The 19,520-nt window shown below is 42.3% G+C and overlaps 2 protein-coding genes and 1 non-coding gene across 5 annotated transcripts in view; all 3 read right to left on the reverse strand.

Annotated features, from left to right (window-relative positions):
* LOC121675335 (putative RNA-binding protein Luc7-like 2) overlaps positions 1-16,033 on the reverse strand; it is a 29,706-nt gene extending 13,673 nt beyond the window's left edge. For 2 of the 3 annotated variants that reach the window (XM_042050683.1, XM_042050682.1), the window contains exons 1-2: positions 15,671-16,033; positions 5,828-5,922 (exon numbers count right to left, since the gene is read on the reverse strand). In XM_042050683.1, the coding sequence (XP_041906617.1) occupies positions 5,828-5,922; positions 15,671-15,731 (156 nt within the window). In that variant the 5' untranslated portion in view covers positions 15,732-16,033. Of the gene's footprint in view, positions 1-5,827; positions 5,923-7,612; positions 7,684-15,670 lie in introns of all 3 variants that reach the window. The other variant, XM_042050684.1, reaches the window with a different exon arrangement.
* A 2,331-nt stretch (positions 16,034-18,364) lies between these two features.
* FMC1 (formation of mitochondrial complex V assembly factor 1 homolog) lies at positions 18,365-18,889 on the reverse strand. Its single transcript, XM_042050686.1, has 2 exons — positions 18,708-18,889; positions 18,365-18,616 (listed from the first exon to the last, which is right to left on the reverse strand). The coding sequence occupies exons 1-2, from the start codon at positions 18,834-18,836 to the stop codon at positions 18,422-18,424; spliced, it is 324 nt and encodes a 107-aa protein (XP_041906620.1). The 5' UTR covers positions 18,837-18,889; the 3' UTR covers positions 18,365-18,421.
* Positions 18,890-19,294: 405 nt separating this feature from the next.
* TRNAR-CCU lies at positions 19,295-19,367 on the reverse strand. The gene has a single exon. It is a non-coding gene; the product is annotated as a tRNA-Arg (tRNA).
* Positions 19,368-19,520: the final 153 nt, after the last annotated feature.

Below are 19,520 nucleotides of genomic sequence, written 5' to 3' on the forward strand. Positions count from 1 at the left end.
AAACCTGAAAAAAAGCCTATATATTTGGAGACTCTTTACTGCAAATGAAAGTTATTGCTGAAGATTAGTCTAGGTAACCACATACAAAGCAGGATATCAGGAGTCCTTTTGTTATTGCTGAATTCTGCTTAAGAAACTAGTGCCTTCTAGTACTTGCTGACTATTTTCTGGAAAAAAAAATTATTTCTCAGTGTTAGACAGGCAATTAAAGCTGCTTGATTTCCCAGAGCTGAGGTTTAAAAAACTTCATATTGAAAAGATTTAGTAACCATTTTTGTCATCCCATCCACGAAATAGACAGAATGCCTTTGGTATAATAAAGAAATAGGGATTACACACAATTAGTTTGCATAGAACTGCTTCAATCAAATCAGGTACAAAAAAAAATTATCACATGAGTTAAGTATGGGTTGACAAAAAGAGCTGGCCAAGGATCTTGCAATAGAGAATCTGTAGAGTTTATGTGCAAAATAAATGTGCACTCTGAGTACCTGACAAGTAACTGAATTGGAAACTAAACCCTGACGTGATGCTGTTTCTGGAACACGAAATTAAGGTGGGGTTCCCCCCCCCCCCCGCGGAAAGAGCACAGAAAAGCTAAAGGTACTTAAAACAGAAAGGGCTGATGTTGAGCCAAGTGTGACACAGTAGCACAAACTATCAAATGCTTCTAAAAACAGCAAATATCTTTGATAGGTTTTTGAAAGAAGATACTCTGGGCAGTGTTGATGTAGATATTTCTTTTTAGATATAAAGATACCAAAGCAGTTCACATTCAGCAAGAGGAGAATTGTTTGTTTGTTTGCTTAGAAAGATCTGACATTGCTAAAAATTTATACTGAAGGAACCACATCTATTCTTTTACCAAACTGTCAAGGCACTACCAGGGTTTGTATGAGAACACTTACTACTGATAAAAAGAAGCTGAAGATAGACTCTTTGCTGAGATCTTCCTAATCCTGGAACTCATTCTTCAGCTGCACTACCAGTTTTGTTTTGAACAGATTTCTAGACTTGTGATAAAGTTCATCCTTTCTTGTAGGCAACGTGTATTTAGAAGGGGATTTAAGTCCTGTGACTCCACTAACAGTTGACTTTTGTAGGACTTCACTAGCAGGAAAGAAATGCTGAGCAAAAAAGATGCAGAAATTATTAAACTGAAGACCTTAGTAACCCCTGAATTCCAGGTATCTGCCAAAGTATAATACTTTTTAAAAGACATTTCTCTATGTAACCATAGTTTCACTTCTCAAGACTTCAACATCTTAGATCTTCACTACCAAAATTAGCAGTGGTCTTTCTTCTTATTAAATATTTCAGTGTTTACATAGTATTTGTTTTTGTAGCATGACTATAAAATATACTAACACTGAAGTTGATAACCATGCAGAAAGTAACAACTCCCCTTTTCACTGCAATAAATTAAACCCATTAAAATGGAATGTGGTACAATCACTTCACCTTCCTGGTGGTCACAGAAATTAAAAATACATTTCAAGAGACTGACATGATCACTTGAGAGGACAACAGTGCACTGTACAATTCATCACCAGTGGGCTGAAGGCTACAAACTGAGGTAGCGTATGCAAGCGTAATTTAATTTGATTTGCTAAGCTGAAGCAGTTCACGTGATCAAATCAGCCCTGAACTGAAAAGCTGATACCCTCAGACACAATGCCTTCTAATAGCTTCTATAATGCTTTTTCTAGAAGTACAGCATAAAATCAGTCACACCCCAAAACACAAGTTTTAAGCATGCAAATAGTTCCAGAGCCAATGGGACTACCGGTAAATAAACTGACTACAGATTAAAACTCTTTACTAACACCTATCTGCACATGGACTATCCAAACTTCTCTTCCATAGTAAAAGGAGATACAGACAGTACATTCAGTGAGCCTTAACAGATTCAGCCCACCTTGAGAGGGATACTCAGGTAAACTGCATCTTTTTCTAGGCTCCACTGCTTAAGGTATCTTCTGACTTCAGTGGAAGCTTCAACACCTAGCTCCTCATCTGAAATCTAAATTTAGATGTCTTAATCTGGAGCTGAATTCCACTCCTAATAAGCTTAAAGTTAATAATGTATTCAAGTATATTGCTAAACCAAGGTCTTGATTAACGTGGTTTTAGTCAGTAAGAGTCCTGAACAGCTGCATGCAATAAATTTAGGAGCATCTGAAGATATGCTTAACTGCAGGGTGAGCCAACAGAGCATACTTTGAGGTCTGTATAAATAAAATGCAAGAAGTAATTTGTCTCAACAAGTACACATAAACACAAAACTAATTCACTGAGCAGATAGGAGTTTCTCAACCATTGTTTGCAAGACCATATTTGTGAACCTTTTTTCATCCAGGAAGCACAATCAAGCTGATAAGAGAGCCAGATCGATGCAGAAGCGTTGGGATTTTCCAAGACAGCTACTGGGTTACTACAACTATTCAGGACATTGTTACTTAATAATAGCCTTATTAAAGGTATTAGTTTTAAATCTTCCCACCTTGTCGTTTTCATTAGTACTCTCCTATTCATACAGAAACATACAAAGGTAGAGAAAACACACAAATCTTGTAAAACCTGCAGAAGACAGCACAGACCTTAGTTACATCCAGAGAACATTGCTTAACAGGTTCATACCATTACGGGGGGGTCATCTGACTCCTACATATGCAGCTTCAGTCCCAAACTCATATTAAGGATCAACAAACATTTTTGTAAAGAAAAAACCCGAACACTCACAACCAAAAACTCACCCCAAACCAAAACAACCAAAAACCCCATGGTCTTATCATCAGCAAGCATTAAGGGTAAAATTAAGAGTTAACCCTGTATGGCGCACAAAAAAAAAAAAAAAAAAAAAAAAAAAAAAAGAGCAAAAAAAAAAGCTAGCTTTAAGTAGGCAAATTATTCAGTGTCTCATGAGCCAGGGTTTACAAAGTCTTACTAATTTCTCATTATAAAATTTTCAGCTCAAAATGAATGAGCAAACTCTTAAACCACTGACTTATGTATGTGAACTGGTGCCCAAGTGATCATTATGAAAAAGCGGAGCACCAAAACATGAAAAAGTGATAGTTAAAAATAAAAATAGCTTTGGTGAGAGACATTGTCAAAAGCAAGTTCTAAACAGACACTGTCCTACAACCTTGAATACAACTTCTGTGATCTTACCAGTTAGTTTACTATGTGCCTCACACAAACTTCATTTCAGAACACATTTCAGAACTTCAGAACACATTTCACATAAAAAGATAATCACAGAGCACTATAGATTTGGAATTTAATAAAACTGAAAGAGGATGCTAACAGTTTTATCTTTCTTTGCATTTTTGCTGCTGAGATTCAGTATTCTACATATGGTTTCCACATAGCCCATTATTCCCACTGCCCTTAGAATAAGGCCACAAAAAATCCAAACTAATACTCTACCTATCTCCTCCCAGAACGCAACACAACATCCCCTCCACCAGGCAGAGACACCTCTGACTGCCTGACTTGAAATTGCCAAGTCTACAAACCCAGAAACTTAGTAGCACAAAAACATATCCATAAATAAAATCCCTAATCAAAAAGTATACATGCACTACCTTTACCAATACATACTGCATCCTGAGGAACATGGCTTTTTATTCTTAAGGGAAATCAAAGCCTTTGCAGAGTTTTGGGAATTTGGCCATTAAGGGAAAAGAACACACTAAAATAACAGGGCCTACTCATATGAGTCACTTTGTTTGTCTTGTGTTATCTGTGAATGTCCTCCTTGACTGCTTTTGAAAGAGTGGGTGGACTAGAAAGATATAGCAGTCTCCGTTTTGCAAACAGGAACAGTAATATGCAGCACCTAGAAATTGTAGATCATCTTGTGACACACAAAAAAATGGCAATTCACGTCCAGTATTTTACTGATAATCTAGTCAATGTAGAGACTTAACCTCATAAATTATCCCCAGAGAACTTACTCTTTCAGGAGCATTCGGGAACTTGAATTAAAAAAAAAACTCACTCAACTTTTGTTACCTATAGATCTTGAATGTGAAGATGCATCAGAATCTTCCTATCAAAACTCTGGAGAGAACTTCACAGTTATTTTCTAAATCAGTGACCAACTGTTCAGTAAGACTCCATATTTCTTGCCCTTTTAAAAACTGCTGTTAAGAGAGAAGGTCCGTTCCTGCAGATCTATGACCAGGTAAATAGCAGAACATCACAAGGTCCAGGTAAAGCCTGTCTCTTTTGAGTCCCCTTTCTACTACTCCCACTAAAAGGATTAAACTAGTCATTGTTTTTCTGGACCCAGATTTACATTGTCGAACACATTTTCTGGCAGGATGACTAATTGCATGAGGAAGGGAAAGATTAATATCCCCTAAAGAAGCAGTTTTGTTTAGTATTCCAAGAGCCGCAGCAGAATCTGGTATGAGGCTGATGAGAACTTCCAGTGAGGATTTAAACTGTGCCAGCTGCCCCAGCCTACACGACTGACCTGCAATGTAAGAGGCGCTACTGCATGACACCTATGACTTTCATAGTTCTACAGATAAACATTTCTTCCTTGCAGCTGTTCTAGAAATCTTTGCTTACAGAAATTGGACCACAATGAAAAGCTGTCAAATGAATCTTTGACAAGTCTCTTCTTGTGGATTATGACCAATGCCCTTTGTATGTTTTTATAGCATACTGGTACGTCCCAAATCTCCCCCAAGCAGGAGTTATTTTGCTCACTACGCAACCAAAACGCCATCCAACACAACAGATGGGTGAAAAGAAACACATTGTTCTTCTCCCTTTTCCCCCATTTTTTTTTGGACAGTAATGCACAAACCAGTTCAAAATAAAACTATATACACATTGATACGCAATACCACTTCAAATAATCCTTCAGACACATTTCCCAGTACTCATTTTCCCCAGTGCCAAAGGGTAGTGCCAACACCAGTGAAAAAAGCTACGCTAGCAGCATTAAGAACAGTAGGCATGTGGGACTCCCTTGTATCATCATACTCCATCTCTCTACTATTAATTATTCTAACATCATCAAACATTCAGTTAAATAATCAATGAAACATCACTCACCTGCCTTTCACAAAAAATAAGCTACCTTAAACATGGACTACAAGGGAAAGTACAAGCACACCGACAAAGCTATTGGCATGCGTCAAAACCCCTTGTTTCCTATGCTCAGGTAGTGGAATTTCTACTACAGAGTACACAAAAGTCCAAGTCAAACAAGTTACTAATATGTCATAAATGGAGATTTAAAAATTGCTTTAGAATTTATGACAATGGCACAGTAACTGGATATTGTACAGTAAGTGTCAACTATGATATTAAACTTATCTAAACTTTTAGAAATGTAATTAATTGAACTTTCAATTATTTTCATTAAAATATTTCTGAAGAAAGAAAAATCTCTATACTCCTCTATACAAATATATCCGTGGAATACTTTCCCACTACAACATAAATTTTTAAGAAAGTAACTTCATAACTTATGCATACAATACATTTTATTTCCTTCTATTTCTTGCTACTGTACCACTTTAAGGCCACTTTGCTATAGTGCAATTCATGTAAGTAACATTATTTGGCTTTTCATGTTACAGTAAACAATAAAATTTAAGTAATAATTAGCATATAGAACAGAAGAATTCTAAAAATTAACTTTAGAACCCATAAATTAGTTGTTTATGAAAGTTCCTCTGAACTACCAGAGAGTGTTAGGTAGTCACTGAAAACCATGAAATTAAAGGAGATACTACAGAGAACAAATGCAATTCAATTTCTCCACTCTTATCTAAATAAAACACGAGATTTAGCTACATACAGTTCCAGACAGCACATCATGAGGGCAGCAGTTGAGAAGGTGGCTCTTGCACACTCTGTCATCACTGAATTTGATTCGCTGACGGGTCGTGTCACCTGCAGTACAGAAATCAGCACATTCCAGGTCAGAAATCTGAGGCAGTCAAGACACATTCTGCAGGTTACATGCAAAGCGTTAACAGTGCCCTGTCACATAGTGAAGGTCTACGGAAACTAGAACTTAAAACACTCTATGCTTCTTTGCCAAGTAACACCAAAAACACAAATGTGTGTTTTAATGCTCTATAATGCTATTTAAAAATCCTCTCACACTTCCCCTTCAAAAATGCAGCAGGAAAAGTGCTTGAAACCAGAAAGTCAGTATTAGCTCAAAAACACTTTGATACAATAGCATTTGTTAAATGAGCTTTATAATGCTCTGTTCAGACTTTGCATGAAATAGTGATGTATTTCTATGCAAGGATTAGCATATAAAAGCAGCCTCATAAACACAAAATGATATACATTGAGTCTTCACCAAATCCCACCTGATACTCATTTTATGACTTTGCTCTTGGATGCAATGCACCCTTTAAAATCTGATGGGTAGCATAAAGAGTTGGCAGAAGAATGAAAAACAAACCTGAAAAAAAAGATCAGTCAAACACAAGGGCATAGCCTATATGCAAAATATTTTAGAGGTGTTTGCGTATCTCCACATGATAAACCTTTTCTCTTTTCTCTTCTACATGCTGTTTGTTGGACTGGAACATCTTAATTATATCTTCATTGTGGCAGGTTGCAGCTCCTGCATCAGCAGAAGCATCAACCTGCCCAGACACTGAGGTCCAATTGCAAGGTTAAATAACCCCTTCTTGGAGCAAGACCTGAAGTCTTCAGAACAAAGTAACCAGCTGGTACTCTGGGGATGAGGGCTGAACATGTTTCCCTTTGAGTCATAACATAATTGTCACTATTTGAAATTCAGAAGAGAGATCACTGCAATGGCTCTCTTCTTGTTAAGACACAGGCATGATAAAACACCTTAATCTCTCTAAGGATGCAGCTTTTTTTTTTTTTTTTTAACATAATTTGATACGATCTCTTATCATTGAAAACCTACTGGTGAATTACTGAAGCAAGAAGGGCTGCTGGGAGAAAAAATGAAATACAGTGAACTCAAGATAGCAGCCTCTTCCATTTCATCTAATATTTTAAAGAGCGTAGATACATTTCACAGTTAGTAAATTTTTTTTATGGCTTCATGATTTAAAACTCTAAATTTCTAGATTTGAATCTATTAAACAATTCAAGAAGCCATATTCATTACAGAGGTTAACGACAACAGAGAGGAATAAAAAACCCGTATCTTTTTAGTCAAGCCTTTCTTACTACTATGTAATCAGATTTTTAAATATCCGTTCTATGTATAGGAGGCTAACATATAACATTTTCAGATGGGCCATGTTTCAGATTCTTAAGTAAACAAAAGTTTCCATAAACAACACATGCTTAATTTGCCTGCAGGATACAACAGTTAAAACCTGTAACCCACACACCAAAGAGCTTCAAAGCAGTTCAACAATAGGTTTTCTATAGGGCAACCTTACTGCTTAGTTATACTTACACTACTAAAAATTTAGAGTAATCCCTTTATAATCATGCCTGCTACTGCAGTAAAGAGTTTTGCTCTCCTTTTTTTCCTTTTTTTTTTTTCTTTTTAGGAGGTGGATCTTTATTTTTTTAAACACATAACTGCGCTTGTTCCACATTCATTAACACATCTGAAAAGTTATTGATAACTCACGGCTCGGCGAATGCGGGGCCTTTCTGACACTCCCTTGCAGATTGATGTAGGCAGGCAAAGATACATTGAACCTTTATAAATAAAACAAGGGGCCAGATTGTTCAGTTTGTATAGAATAATAGACTCTGCCAGCAATTTTAACACAGCATCTAGAAATACATGTTGACTGTAAAGATTCTTCTATATAAAGACACATCAACCAAATAAAGAAAAGTATTTAAAAAAAACCCCACAGCTGATGGCCTAATAGCACTAACCTATCAGGAGTCAAGGAGTCATCAAAACCAGAAAATTGCTCAAAGACTCAGGCTCCTTAGGTAAAGTTGGCAAATAGTATTTTCACAGACATTACCTCACAACAGCTTTTTTCACATCTCTACTACAACTAGATACTGACACTACAGCTGAAATACAGTGATTTTTTCATCGAAGTGACTAGCATGATAATCGTAATTACCAACCTGAGGTAACACCACATGGGGGGGGAAAAAAAAAAAAAGGTGACAGAAACTGATCAACAACAGCCTCAAGAATACTTTACACATTTGTATTTTAAACCTTTATTCTTTCTGCACTTTGCCTTTATTCAAGCATTTAAAAAACCCTTACAAACAAGACTGGGGTATTTACCTTTTCTTTTCAACAAAAAGCAATTTCATACATTTGTATTTATTTTTAATCTATGCTGTTTCAGAAGGAAAAGTTTACCAAAAAGAAAAGGTGTCATATACCACATTCTAACAGTGATTGAGTTCTGTGTCCCTCTGGCAGCTCATTTGCAAGTCTGATAGCCTCAGAAGAAAATGCTTTTATTTCTCCATGAATTTAGTGAGTTCCAATATTCCTAAACAGTGCACACCTTTTGACAAGAACAGAAGATTTATTCTGCTGCTGACCTACAGATGAATCATCCAGATTGGGTGACGGCCTGGGATCTACATGGGTTGCTGGGGGGGAGGGCAGAATAAAATCTATGGATCCACTATGCACCTGACATTCCACCTACAGCAAAGGAGATTTATGCAGATGTCTTCTAAGAACTAAACCAACACAAACAGATGTGTTCTTAAGCCAAGGACTTTTGCAGTTCAGCAGGTAACCAAGATGCTACTTCTCCTTGTCAAACTGTACGGAAGTTGATACCTTCTTTGTATGGTCAAACAAACAACTGAATGCTAAATTTAAATAATGAGTATCAAAAAAAGGCTTTATATATTCTGTAATAAGAAAGTAATACACCCAGGACCCAAGCAGCTGCAGTCATCTAAGTTTTAGAAGTACTCTTAAACATTTATAAAGAGGACACTATCACTGATATTTCAGACCTTATTACAAATTCTACTTTAACAGGTAAATAATTAAATTAGCTCAGAATAGCAGTTTATTTAAACCTGCCTCTGGAGAACAGCAGAATATTCAACTACTTGATCTTCAACACTCATGCTCATTAAAGAAATTAATTTACCAGGGCATTACAGGAGTCAACATCTATTACTGTAAGCCATCCCTGCGTTTCCAAATAGATTTTTTCCACTAAAAAAAACCCCATATGGCTGATAAAATTTACATGGAGAAAATATATATTAATTTTCTCTCAAGAAGTATCCGTTTTAGCTTTTCTTAAAGTACCTGTCCCAAACCACATTTCTCTAAGAGATTACTTTCCAGGTGAATGGAGAACTTTGCAACAGAACTGAAACCATTCAAGAAAAAAAGCAAAACATCAAGGAAATTTCTATACTTGCACATTTCATAACCTTTACAAGCATAAGGAAACTGAACACAAGAGACACAAATATTCAAGAGATTATGGCAGTAACGTAAACTGTCTAAAGGAACTTTTCTATTTTGTATAAAACATACTGACTACAAAATTAACATCAATATTCAAGACCAGTGCATACTGCTGATTAAGGAACATCCAGAGGTTAAGATCACAACATGCACTTGTACTACACAATTCACTTTGAACTCCCAAGTCTAATCTATTAACAAGCCTCCACAATGTCATTCCTGTTCAGTACATTTTGATCACAAACCAGCAGAACGAACACTTATGCATCAACAATGCTCAGCATTGTAACATGCTTAAACAATGACTTCTTTGATCCAGCATCTCTTACTATTCTGATGTATCCTAATACACTACTGTCAACAATCCCAATGCACTGATGAGAACTACCCTTTATAATCCAACTGTAACCTCTCATCGTAAACCAGTGGTGCAATCCATGCAAAGGAAACATTTTCATGCTGCTGACTTCCTGAATTAAGATACATTAACAAAAAATGGTTAACTTTCCACCCAAATTTTTAAAGCATGAGTCCCAACATGTTGGCAAGGGACTCTGAAAGCTTTATTCAAGAAGAGCTACTAACTGGGTGGAGTATGTGTTTAAAAACTGTATCAAATTCCACCCGCAAAGCAAGCCCTGTATAACCAGCATCCAACGTCATTATTTAACTGAGGCTTATGCAGGCACAGAAGATCCTGTTCCTGCTGCAAAGTGAATTGGCAGCTAATTCTGATACTCTTGTCACTACTGGACCCTAACATTTTTAGGATAATACTTATTTCTAAGCAGGACTGCTTCTGTTTTACACCACGACTGAAGTAACACTTAAGAGTGCAGAATACAATGAAACCATCCTTTAGCTAATGCATTACAAGCGGAACAAATACAGAAATGTTTTTCCTTGAGGTATGAATATGGCCATTTGCTTCTTCATAAATGTCATTTTGGACAGCGTCCCAAGTAGAGAATAATGCCGCAAGTCCTTCACTGTTCCCATCATTTTTAAGGTCTAAACTATCAGAACTTCCTAACAAAGCCATAAAATACAGACAATTCACAAAACACAGTCATTGCTCTTAAAACCTCCTGATCACTCCTGACTGACAAATAAAGCACCTTTTCATGAAGTTCATGTGTTGCGACTACATTCAGATTTCTGAGCTGATTTCAATTCAACATTTTGTGGAGGTTTTGCAGGAATTCTCTGCCTTTATTGCTGATCTGTATTTGAAAGCAGAGCTCTCTCAACAACGATCTATCAAAGTTTAAACACATATATCACCTTCTATCTCCAAGTGTAAAGCAAAGTGGAAACCAAAATCTACCTACCCTGCAAATACCAACATCAACCCTCCACCCATTGTTAAGTACACAGAAATTCTTCAGTAATTCCATACTAAAACAAAGAAATTTAAGAACGGGTTAGAGGTTCTAGATTACAGCTCTGTTCCATATAAAACGTACCACCAAACATGGGATGATTAAAATAAGCACAGGAGCGTCACTTCAATTCCTCCCAAACAAAGAGGACAGAAAAGTCACACATTACTAACCACTGCTAGAGATAACTGAAGCGTAACCCAGAAAAAAACAGTTACAACATGAACAGATGCAAAAAGGGTATCATAAGCTTCAAAGCCAGAACAAGATGATCCACACTAAGGAAAGTGTGTTTGCTAGTAACAGCTAAAGAACTGAGTTAAAGACTTCACACACAGCACCTCAGCTCAAAAAGCTATCAGGTGAAGCAAAAAGAGATGCTGACTGGCACTTCATACATACAGGTTCTGTCTAAAGGCTCCAGAGATTTTTCTGCTAGTCACAGCACAGTTATTTGTTAGGATGCTTGGGAGAACCTTTTCATGACTGAATGTAAGTCTCAGAAGCATGCACAAATTCACCTGTCTCTTAGGAGAATCTAATTAACTTTGCTCAATTTTTGTATTTCTAGACTGTAGTCTAATTTTGAAGTGGTAGCAAGTATTTTAAAAACCCAAACCACCACCACATTTCTTTGCAACAGTTAAGTCTTAGCAGTTTCAAGACGTTGTGCGGCACCAGGGCTGTTAGGATCTGTTGTGTCTGCACTACTGTCACAAGTAATGATCCTGCTTCACCCTCTGCTTCCAACCAGCTCCTCAGGCTGACTCCAGCACTCAGTCCTGCAGCAAGGCAAGAGCACGTAACTGACCTGGTGGAAAATGAAACACTTAGGCAAGATAAGCTGGTTCAAGATAAAAATGGGATCTTTCCCATCAGTTCTTCTACAGCGAACTTGTCAATCTTTGCCCATTTCAACTACATTTTGGGGGAAAAAACCCCAATCCTGGGGTTACTAGTATCAATTGTTAACATTTCACTCAATTTGTAAATGACTCAATTTATAATTATGATATTATCTGTAAGGCTAACTCCTGTTTTCTAGAGAACAGGGATGGCAAAAGCAGGGTTTACCTATACATACTATTAAAAAAAAGTCTACTCAATTTTACAGTTGAAAACCAGTATCTTAAAAAATAAAAGTCATACTTCTCTATGTGCTTAGTCCTAATACTCCTAAATGACAAGCTCCTGCAGCTCCGGTCAACAACAACCGTGAACTAACCTTTTAACTATTGACATATGGAATAAAAACTCCTTCAGTTGAAGTGTTAACAGTAAAAAAACCCAAGCAAACAAAAAAACCCATTCATATATAAGTACATAAGATTAGTACCTGGTTTTCAGCACTAGTTATTTCCCAATATTTGGAAAACCTATACTATATATCCAGTAATTTATATTTAAATCCTCTCTTGGTATGGCAGGTTATCAGTACTTGAAATGCCATTTAGAGAAGATTTTTTTTCAGCCTGCAGTCATGACTATATTAAATAAGCCCAGCTTTTTACTAGCATCAAAATCAGTGGCACTTTTAATTTTTTTTTAATTTTGGCACAGTCCACATCCAATTCAGTTTTCCACTTGTCAGAGAAGTATGCAAGAGAAGGTTAACCTACGTAATATGCAATGCGTTTTTAAAAACTTACTTGCTTTTAAATAATAATTAATAAATAATTAATAAACGTTTTGTCCAGGTGTATAAAAGAACCATTCCTGCCCTTCACACATTTAATTGTATTGACATCACCAACACAATTGCTTTTTAGATAACCCAGATCTATTCTAAGAACTGCAATTCACTGGCAGCTCCTCAGAAGCACCTGCCAGGTCCCTTCAGTTTCACTCTCTGTCAGGTATCTGTCACATGAGCAAAGGCGGGCACGGAGCAGGGGGCACTGGGCCGGGCAGCTGCCAAGAGGCTGCCCGAGCCCCACATCCTGGCAGGTACCAGCCAGCGATGCCATGTGACTGCGTGCATCTATGCTGCTGCCAAAACTCAGCCACGGGAGGAAGCAGGCTGCCAAAGAAGCCCGGAAGCGCTCACTTCTCCCTGCCCACAAGCACAAGGCCCTCTGGGAAAGGGTACAGCCAGGGGCATGCCTGGAGCAGCACACCCACTTCTACATGGCCACATGTTGGGCAGCCCTGTTCGACATGAGGAGACTCCTCTCTAACACAGTTTGTTTTTCATGAATATTCGTACAGCTTGGTGGGTATTTTCTGAATCACTGTGACCAATACGGAATTGTGCTTTCTAGGCATTCTCGGAACTTAACAGCAAATCCATAAAAACACTTTAACAACTACATCTTCCAGGCTTTTCCGTTTTGGCCCTAGGGACACCAGTTATAATAAGCGTGCACATAGTTCCACAAATTACAGCCTACAGCTCATCTCCTAAAACCATGTTTGAGCATCTCATTGCAGATTTTTCAAAACCATTTTCAGAACATGTTCATATATTCTACAAATGATACCATAATCTAAAAAGGGGAAAAAACCAAACCAAAAAAACCTCTACATACATATATTCAGGCACAGCCATTGGTTTTAAATTTACCTCTGAGTTTTTTCTACTCTCACTGAAGAGATCAAATGTTTGATCTACCTCTTCTACAATAGGTAAGATTTTTAAACTTTCATATTCTAGGCTTCTCAAAAAAAACCCAACCAAAAACACCTGAACAAGACAAAAAATCTGCCAGACTGTGTAAAGTATAAAACTAAAACGCACTTTGGTAATTTTGATCAATATAAAACAAAAACATCACCCGAGAGAGAGTATTTTTTCAGAAACTCTATTGCGTTTTAAACTCTACTGCATTGCCAGGCAGAGCAAAATCAAAGGCAATGGGGACAAGCGGTGAAATTAGAGCTATGATCCACCAAGAAATTAAAAAACTGGCGCACTCTAAAGAAAAACTGCAATTTGCATCTTAACAGAAATAGAGTATTTGTCAAAGCTAATAGGAATATAGAAAAACCTAATGACCCCAAACCCCACTAATCTCAAGGATAGCAATATTTCAATGACCTTGAGCCTGGCCTTGGATTTATTAAGTACCAGCTCTGCAAAAAAGGGTTAATTTTCAATCCCTGTGTACAATTCAGTTTAAATAATGCTCCACTGGACTTTTTATTTTCTTTAAAACTGTAATGGTGTTACACTGAGATCATCAATCCAATAATGGAAGCCAGTTTTACGAACAGTCTTTTCTCCTTATCCTTCCCTACTCTGCCCATTTTGTTTAAACGCTTCCTTTCTAGCCAGTTAGTTTCTGAACAGTTCAGCACACGTGGTTTAGGAATTACAGGGTGAGTGGGAGGGGGAGAAATACAGTTATCAATACAATAACTGCTTTCTTACAAAGCCAGAGAAAATATAGTCTGAAAACGGCTTTTCCTGGTTTAGATTTTAGTCACTTAACATTTCTGGGCAGCTGTCTCAAGTAAATCACACTCTTCTCCCACCATTCAACAGAAGATACCTTTGGAAATCGAAACAGCTCCTCCACCCCCTTTAAACCTTCTGTGTAGTCTTAGGGTAGCACTAAGACAGTGATCTAGGTGCCAACACTGGTTAAGACTTGAGTTTCATAAGCACAATGTTACTTTGCCAAGCACTTAGACATGAGCAGCCACAACAGGAAGTATTAGAAAATCTTCTGGAGCAAGACAAAGCCACCCTAAATTAGATCTTGCATGATGACAACTCACTAAACAGCCTTACTCTGGAAGACAGTCTTTGCAGAACAGTAATTCAGAACTCAGCAGAAAGCATTCACGATGCAAGGGGTATGCGTAAACCAGTTACATTTATTCGAAATTTTAGATTATACTAAAAAAAGCTGTCATATCACATTAGCCCAGTACCAAGAGATGATCAGAACAGACAAGGCACATCCCACTTCTCGCATCCTACTCAGTGCATGGGGAAAACAGGTAACCATCAATTCAACAAAAAGCTTCAACAAACGTAACACGTCTGCAAGAGTAAGTACGGACTGAGCACGACATGCAGAACATGTAAATTACCTCTAATTGCTGCCTACCCTCGGGTGCAGCATTCTCTTGTTTTAAGTTAAGGACTGCACAGCATAACTGGAACTGCTCTTTTCCAGCAGCTCCCCAACTACCTGGATTTATGGGCGAGTGCCGGTTCAAAGTTTCAAGCTGATCGCCATGCACCCCGACAAAAACTGCGAGCAGCTTTACACAGCAGTATTCTTCATTTTGTGATCGCAGAGCGATCTGAAACCTGACCGTACATCGAGTATCTCCCTCCGGGTATTACTGCCTCCAGATGTTAAGCTTTTACTTGGCTCTTTAGGGCTTGTTTTTAAAAGGGTTTTCTGTCCACTTGGTTCAAACCCACATTGCCTTTTAGAAAGCAACAGACATACCCTCCTGTTGACTGACACGATGGTTTGGGCCAGAATTTAGACAAACCTGTAACAACACAAAAACCCACTCTGCTCTACTAAAGGGGCTGTTGGCTTGGGGGTATTTTTTGGTTCGCTGTGTCCTCCCCCCGATGATCAGAATCTCGCAAGCTTGTGTCTCTCTGCGCTGACCGCGCGGGAAGGCGGTACGCCGCGGACCACGCCAGGAGCGGATTTCCAATAGCAGCAGGGCCGCCAGCGCGGCCGCCCGGACAGTGGCCGGCGCCGGCAGCTCCGCGGGGGGAGGAGGTGCTCGGCTCCCCCCACCCCGCCGGTGACGGCCCCGGTAGCCCCGCCCCGCGGGGGGTGCGGGGAACGGGTCCCGGACCTGCCAATCACGGCGAACACCGCCCGGCCCGCCCGGTACCGCCGTGACCTCCGGGGCTGCGGCGGCTCCGCCCCCTCCTCCCGCCCCTTCACGGCCGGGGGGCACTTACCGTCCCGGGACGTGCCCATGAGCTGGTCCAGCATGGCGCGCATCTGGGCCTGCGCCGACATCTTGAGCGCAGGGGGGGGGGCCCGGCGAAGCCCGGCCGAGTCACGCCGACAGCGGCCTACAAGGCCCGAGGCGCGGCGGGCGCTCGGCCCTGCCCCTCGCGTCACGGGCGGGCCCGGGCGGGGCCGCTCCCCCGCCGCCGCGGGGGGAGGGAGGGAGCGGGCGCTGCCCCCGCCTGGCTTTCCCGGTGGGAAGCGGAGCGGGGAACTCGCCTCGCGCCGGACCCGGTGCCGCCGCCTCACGCCCCCACACGCTCCCCTCCTCCCGCTCCCTCCCGCGCCCGCCACGCGCGCGCGCCGGCGGGAACGGAAACCCGCGCGCACGCGCCCTGCGCCCCTTCGTCCGCTCCGCGACGTCAGCGCGGACGGGCCTCGGCGCTCGCCTATTGGCCACGGCCCGCGCTGCTCGGCCAGTGACGCACCGCGCCGCGAGGCTCCTGATTGGGCCGTCGGGCTAGGCCCTTGGGGCGCGCTGATTGGCCAGAAGGGCCCACGTGGCCGTTGTGACGTCACGGTCTCCGGGTCAGCGGCGGCCCCGGGCGGGGTTGCGGTCTCGGGCGGCCCCGGGAGCGGAGCTTAGGGACAGTTCCCTTCTGGAGCCGATTCCCTCTTGGAGTGCTGTGCAGCACCACTGCAATGGCCCGCGCTCTCTCAAGTGCCGGGTGCAGTCGTGGTGAGAAAAGTTACTGTAATACCCCGCCTACTGGAGAACCACCCTTGAAACTGAGGCTACTGCCATGTGCGGCTGATAATTCAATTTACAGGGCACCAACATCCATTTTCAAAAAAAATGTTTTCATGAATTTTACCCATTCTAACGCCTGCGTTTTGTGACTCACCCTTTGTCAACCATCGTGTTGCCATCTAGTGACCAAAATCCGTCATAAAGATCAGTTCTAATCGTCCACAGGAGTTGTCGTGTTCAAGGTTAGCTCCATACGAGTGAAAAAAGGCAACACAAAGCCTCCCCTAACATTAACCCCTCCCCCCCCCAATTATCGGTATTTCAGAAGGACTTGCAGAGAAGATGCTCTTCTGTAACACGTTCAGGGAAGATTCTCTACCCAGTGCCCCTCAGCTAATTAAGAGTATGTCCTGGCTTTGCTGCTTCTTTAAAATCTAAATTTACTTTTGTTAGTCATTACTTTGGGTTGAAAGGGAAGTAAATGGAAGAGACCCCAACACTTGTTAGAATACTCTATTTAGTACCTTAGTATGCTTAGGGGAAATTGAGAAATTTTAGCTACTATGTATACCCACAGCATACACACTTTATCTCCTTCTATTCTTTAAAGAGCATCTATGTCTGGCCAAATGATCACACTTTTTTTTTTTTTTTTTTTTTTAATTTCCCTCTGTCAAGCAATATACTCTAGACCGTGGGACTTTGGATGGAGCAAACCTTTAGTCTGTCTGGAAAGTGAACTGCAGAATGCAGCAGTTTGCATTAAATAACCCAAACCAACCAGTATGTCACAGCCATTCTCAGGGTGTGGTGACATCGCACCACTTTGATCTACAGAGCTGAAAATAGGTTGGTACTCTCCCACCTGTTACACCAACGCTTTGCAGAAAAACCACCGTTTAGCTAGTGAGACACTGTTAAGACTTGCAAACTGGAATTTTGGTCAACAGAACCCTAAAACTTGTAGTTCACATCTCCTTACCTTACCTAAGCAGCCAAGATCTCCCCAGTTTTAAGGATCCGTTGTGCCTATCCACTATACTGTGGGGATTAAACCACCCCCAAGTTTTAAATACAGGGGAAAGAAGAAGCAGACTTAGATGAACTAATTCTATTTGCAATGTTTTTCTGACAGAACACTTTGTTTTCCCCAACAGTAAAAAACCCTAACAAACACAATCTTTTGTTAGAGTTGCTTCAAGCTCCTCCCCAGGTAAACCTCATTCTTGTTATAGATTTCTTACATATCTTGCATACAATTCAACACTCTTCTGAGAACAGCAGCAACTCAAGACATTCTTTCATAAAAGGAAACTCGCCGTTCCACATTTGTGAGATGAGCGAGAAAAAGCAGTGCCATTTGAGTACCTCGCGTGACTGTCAGTTCCCTTCAGCTTTTCTGAGATTCAGTGCATGAGGGCAGCACAGGAAGCTGGCAGTTGCAGAGTCGACTTCTCAGAGACACCGAGAAACATGTAACTCATTAAGAATTCATCTCTCTGAATTGCTACTGCTAGCTCACCACCATGGAAAAAACCCTAAAAAATCTTTACGATGGAAGAGGTTTGTGCTACTGCAGTGCTCACCAGAATCCACAGATGCTCCACAGAAGAGGTCTTTGTTCTTGGAAGAGTACGAAATTCCACATAGAATATAGATGGAAAATGCTTCGGTGAACACTAGACAAATTCTCTCACCTACTGCTTTTAAATCACGTGGGGGAACCACGAACCCCTCCAACCCCTTGGACAAGGAGTTCAGCAGGGAAGGCTGACATGTTTCTCCACTACAACCAACCTCTCAACCCGTGGAGGGTGCCAGTCACAACACACATTGAGAAGGACGGTATGGGCGTCTGGGAAGCCTGATAAAGGGAGAGGGGGTTTCCAGTTACGGCTTTCACACCATAACCTAAAACTGACAAAAGTCACCTGTTAGAGAACCCGGCCTATTCCAGTAGCTCTAGGATATTTATTGAGGAATAAACATTGAACACAGCAGTCCCGTCTCAGCCCTTCCCTCCCGGCTGCTGAGGCAGTCTGAAGCCCACCAGTCCGGCGACCTCCTGGGGCGAGCGCTCGCCCTTGCCGTGGTACTCGCGGTGCAGGGCCTCGTGTTCCCGGACGCTGCGGAGCAGGCACAGGTAGGTGGCGGCCTGGAAGTGCAGCTCCTGCTGGGCCCGGCACAGCTTCTCGCTGGTCACCTGCGGGGAGCGGCGGTCAGGGCGGCCCCGAGGCCTCGCCGAGCCCCGGCGGCTGCCCGGGCAGGGATGGGTAGGGGAAACCCGCGGGTACCCGGTGCGCGCGGAAGGCCGCGACCACGTGGCGATAGGCGGGGCTGTCGCGATAGGAGCGGCCGGCGGCGTGGCGGAGCTCGCGCAGGAGCGCGCGCAGGGTGCGCAGCGGGGCTCCCAGCGCCGCCATTTCCGACCCGCGCGCGGACGCGCCCGCCAAGCGAGCGCCGCCGCCGCGCCTCGCCAGTGCGGGCAGTCGAGCGCCGAGTGCACGATCGCCTCCTCCTCTGTGCCGCTCTCCCCGCCACTGCAATTGGCGCAGGTCAAGTGCCGGAGGTCGAGCGGCGGCACCGCGGCGTGCCCGCCCCACGCCTCGCCCTGGGCCCTCCGCCCCGCCGCCCGCCCGTGGTAACGGAGCGGGAGCCCTGGGAGCCTTCCAAAAGGCGCGTCATACGGCGGGAAAACGAGTTGGACCGCGGGCCCGTCCCCGCGGGTTTCTGGGGCCTCGGGTTTAAAAGGGGCTCCGGGTCTCGCTCGAGCCAGAAGGGGACGCCCAACAACAAGCCCAAGAGCTGCGGTCCCGAGGCAGCCGGCGGCTCGCGGGAGTCCGGACAGGCGGCGCGGCGCGAGTGCAGGAAAAAAAGCACCCACCCCAGATGGGACTCGAACCCACAATCCCTGGCTTAGGAGGCCAATGCCTTATCCATTAGGCCACTGGGGCTGCCGCATAAGAGAAGTTTCCATGTCCCTACTTATCTGCTGTCCCCGCCCCCTTTCCTTGTATGGAGCGCGTCGGAAGCCGGTGATTGGGCAGCACCGCCCCGCGCGGCCGCCGCGCGGCCCCCCGGGAGCCGGAGCCAGGCGGGAGCGCGGT

The sequence above is a fragment of the Corvus kubaryi genome, unplaced genomic scaffold (genome assembly GCF_017639235.1).
Source record: "Corvus kubaryi isolate FWS band 111438036 unplaced genomic scaffold, C.kubaryi_AGA036_p1.0 74, whole genome shotgun sequence".
Lineage (NCBI taxonomy): Eukaryota > Metazoa > Chordata > Aves > Passeriformes > Corvidae > Corvus > Corvus kubaryi.

What these genes read in the sequence shown, in the direction of transcription:
- FMC1 (XM_042050686.1), bottom strand. Translation starts at nt 18,836, where the DNA reads ATGGCGGCGCTGGGAGCCCCGCTGCGCACCCTGCGCGCGCTCCTGCGC. An exon ending in CGGCCTTCCGCGCGCACCGG is followed by an intron (nt 18,617 to 18,707) that starts GTACCCGCGGGT and finishes CGCTCCCCGCAG; the next exon opens with GTGACCAGCGAGAAGCTGTG.